The 3,324-nt window shown below is 42.9% G+C and overlaps 1 protein-coding gene across 1 annotated transcript; it reads left to right on the plus strand.

Annotated features, from left to right (window-relative positions):
• The first annotated feature begins 833 nt into the window (after positions 1–833).
• On the plus strand, positions 834–2,289 carry LOC144553834 (uncharacterized). Its single transcript, XM_078302046.1, has 3 exons — positions 834–1,106; positions 1,214–2,030; positions 2,102–2,289. The coding sequence occupies exons 1-3, from the start codon at positions 834–836 to the stop codon at positions 2,287–2,289; spliced, it is 1,278 nt and encodes a 425-aa protein (XP_078158172.1).
• The last annotated feature ends 1,035 nt before the right edge of the window (positions 2,290–3,324 follow it).

Below are 3,324 nucleotides of genomic sequence, written 5' to 3' on the forward strand. Positions count from 1 at the left end.
TCAACGACACCACAGCTTTCGAAGAGGCAGACATTAGTTTCTTTGGTCCTCGTGTTGTATACAACAAAGAACTTGCCGCAGGGCAAGTTTATACCAGCGTAGACGAGCTTGTAAAGAAAATATATGAGACTCATGTTCACGGCAACTGGGAATGTATAATACACAAAAGGGACCGAACAAGGTTAGTTGTGCTTTGTTCAACTCACCCGCACTGCGAGTTCCGCCTTTTTGCAACCCCTGCGGGTTCAGGGGAAGCATGGATGATTAAGAAGTGCGAACCACCTCATACATGCAAGTCTGCGTCCACAAGGACAGACCATTCAAATCTGACAGCATCACTAATTGCCGATGCAATTGAGGAGGACATTAAGTTGGATCCATCGATGAGCATCAAGGCGGTGGCTATGACCGTCAGACACAAATACAAATATGTAATCCCAAAATACAACAGGCTGTGGAGAGGTCGTGAACTTGCGATTTGCAGGATATTTGGTAGTTGGAAGGACTCATATGGCTATCTGGCACCATTGCTCCAGGCCATGGCAAGTACAAATGTCGGCACCGTATATGAGCGATGGCATGGCCCTTTTTTTGATAAAGACGGTGTACTAATAGAGGGAGCTAAACAATTCAAGGGCATAGCATGGGCTTTTGGTCCTTGTATCCAGGCTGTGCCATACATCAGACCTGTTATCAGCATTGATGCATGCTTCATGTCTGGCCGTTACGAGGGGAGACTACTCATAGCATGCGCATATGATGCTGAGAACCAGCTGTTGCCTTTGGCGTTTGCAATTGTTCGTAAAGAGGACAGCGAGAACTGGGGATTCTTTATGCAGTTTTTAAGAAGACGGGTGATTGGGGAAGGGAAGTTTTTCTGTGTGATATCAGACCAGCACAAAGGAATAAAATATGTTTTTGATCGTGAAGATTACGGTTGGTCAACACGTACTGGCCAGTGTGTGCACAGGTTGTGTATGCAACACGTTGCGGAGAACCTTTCCAAGGCAACCGGAGGCGACACGTGGGTTACTGATACATTTAGATGGAATTGCAGAAAGAAAAAGCCGAGAAGGGTGGTAGAGATGACTAGCAGTTTTGCAAGGGTACATGCATTTCAATTGTTTACATATATTATTGTACTTTAAGAAAATAATTTTTTTTTACTACAATTGTTTACTTACATTATTCTATTTCCTTATTTTCTATGTAGTACATGCCAAAGGCAAATCTCTACTTAATGAAGGTGGGGAAAAATAATCCCCGAGATGTCAACGAAGATCCAGCATACGAGAAAATATATCAATCCCGGGATGGAGGTTGGCGTTGGGGAATTATGACCACCAACGGATCCGAGTCGCTGAATGCAGTATTCAAGCAGAGCCGGATGTTGCCTGTGGCTGCAGTTGTAGAGGACACATTCTACAAGTTAAATGCCTGGTTTCAGGAACGGCGTGCTAAGGCCGCAGAATTAATAAGGATGAACCAGTCATTTTCAACAAGGGTGGAGGAGAAACTAAGACGACACAGAGACAAAGGTGCAACCATGACCGTGATCCCGATGGGTAACGATGGAACAGAATTCGAAGTGCAAAATCCAAATGAGTACGTTCCTACCACCCGTAAACCAGACGGCACTATGGCGTTTGTCAAGAGGGCTTGCAAGTACGTGGTTAAATTCGGAGATGCCAGGGCGGTAACCTGTACATGCCAAGGACCCCAGCTAAGTCACATACCCTGCAGTCACGTGATGGCGGTATGCCGAGTGAGGAACTACTGTGAGGATCACTATGTTGCTGACATGTACCGTACCGATTACCTTGCTTCCACTTGGGGTGGATCTTTCCATTCTTATCCTGATCAGCATGAGTGGCCTACATATGTCGGAGATAGAATATTACCTTCAGAAGGATGGATAAGAAAGGGAAGGAGGAGACACAAGCGTATTGTAATGACCATGGACGAGATGGGTGGTAGGCGACCGTCGGGAAATCGGGCTCGCCGTTCTGTTTCCGACAGGCGCAGGGCAGGTACGTAGAATTGTACAAAATTTATTTATGCTTTAATTATATTACTAACTGAATTGCATTGTTACATTTAGATGCAATAAACGAACACAACGAAAGAGAAAATGCCAGAGTTGTCGCTGAAGCAACCGGTAGAACACAACCCCCTCCTCCTGTAAGCCAATCATCTAGTAGCCAAGCCTCTACAAGTAATGCCGCACCTGCCACTGGTACCAGAAGAACTAGTCGTTTGTTAGGTTTATTCAGACGTGGTGGCAGATAAACTTGCTATTTTGCTTATGCGAATTGATTTATTTGGTATATGTGTATGTGTATGTGTATGTGTATGTGTGTATGTATGTGTATGTGTATGTGTATGTGTATGTGTATGTGTATGTGTATGTGTATGTGTATGTGTATGTGTATGTGTGAGTTTTTTTGTATGTGTATGTGTATATATGTATGTGTATATGTGTATGTGTATGTGTATGTGCATGTGTGTATGTGTATGTGTGTATATTATACATATAGTTCACCAAAGAAATAAAAATAAAAATTAAAGTTATAAAAATTTACGACATCACTTCGTAAATATATCAAATATTATATTTTTTGGCATACACATACACATATACATAATATTTTATTTTTTGACATACACATATACATAAACCCAACACTTTTTTCAACAAAATTATTCAAATCAAAATACTAAGATTTCTCAAAAAAAAAAAAAAAAAAACCAAATTACTAATGGGGCGCCCCAGGGGGTGGCGCCTCACTTGGGGTATGGGCCGCCGGGCCCTGGGGCGCCTCACTTGGTGTTTTGGGCCGCCCCTAGTCCAGGCGGTCAGGGCATATTTAAAAAAAAATGAGGAACATGGTTATTTTTAAAATTTTCTTTTTTTTCAGGGATATTAATAAAAATGGCCGGTCGGTTACCATTCTTAATTTTCTTTTCAACAAAACTCACTTTTTGTGCAAGTATCATGCCAATTTTTTTAAAAATACCCAACTAATAAATAAAATTAATAAAAATAACCACGTTATCGCAAAATTTATAAAAATACCCCCGCCCTGCGAATATTATCCGCGCTCCGTAATATTTATTCCCCCCCGCGGATAATATCCGCGCCCCGGACTTTTAATTCCCCCCCCCGCAGATAATATCCGCGCTCCGACCCCTTTAATACCCCCCCCGACAGAACCCTTCTTTCTTCTCTCTTCTTCCGCCGTTTCTGTTCTGTTCTGGCCGCTCTCTCTCGGTGAAGCGCCCAGACTGTCCAAACCCCCGCCCCCTCTCTCTTTTGTGCCTCAC

Source organism: Carex rostrata, chromosome 1 (assembly GCF_964058835.1).
Source record: "Carex rostrata chromosome 1, lpCarRost1.2, whole genome shotgun sequence".
NCBI classification, from domain to species: Eukaryota; Viridiplantae; Streptophyta; class Magnoliopsida; order Poales; family Cyperaceae; genus Carex; species Carex rostrata.

Excerpts from the sequence above, each read along its gene's own strand:
- LOC144553834 (XM_078302046.1), top strand. The coding sequence starts at position 834 with ATGCAGTTTTTAAGAAGACGGGTGATTGGGGAAGGGAAGTTTTTCTGT. Across the intron at positions 1,107-1,213 it reads TGACTAGCAGTTTTGCAAGG|TACATGCCAAAGGCAAATCT; the intron begins GTACATGCATTT and ends TTTTCTATGTAG. Across the intron at positions 2,031-2,101 it reads TTCCGACAGGCGCAGGGCAG|ATGCAATAAACGAACACAAC; the intron begins GTACGTAGAATT and ends TGTTACATTTAG.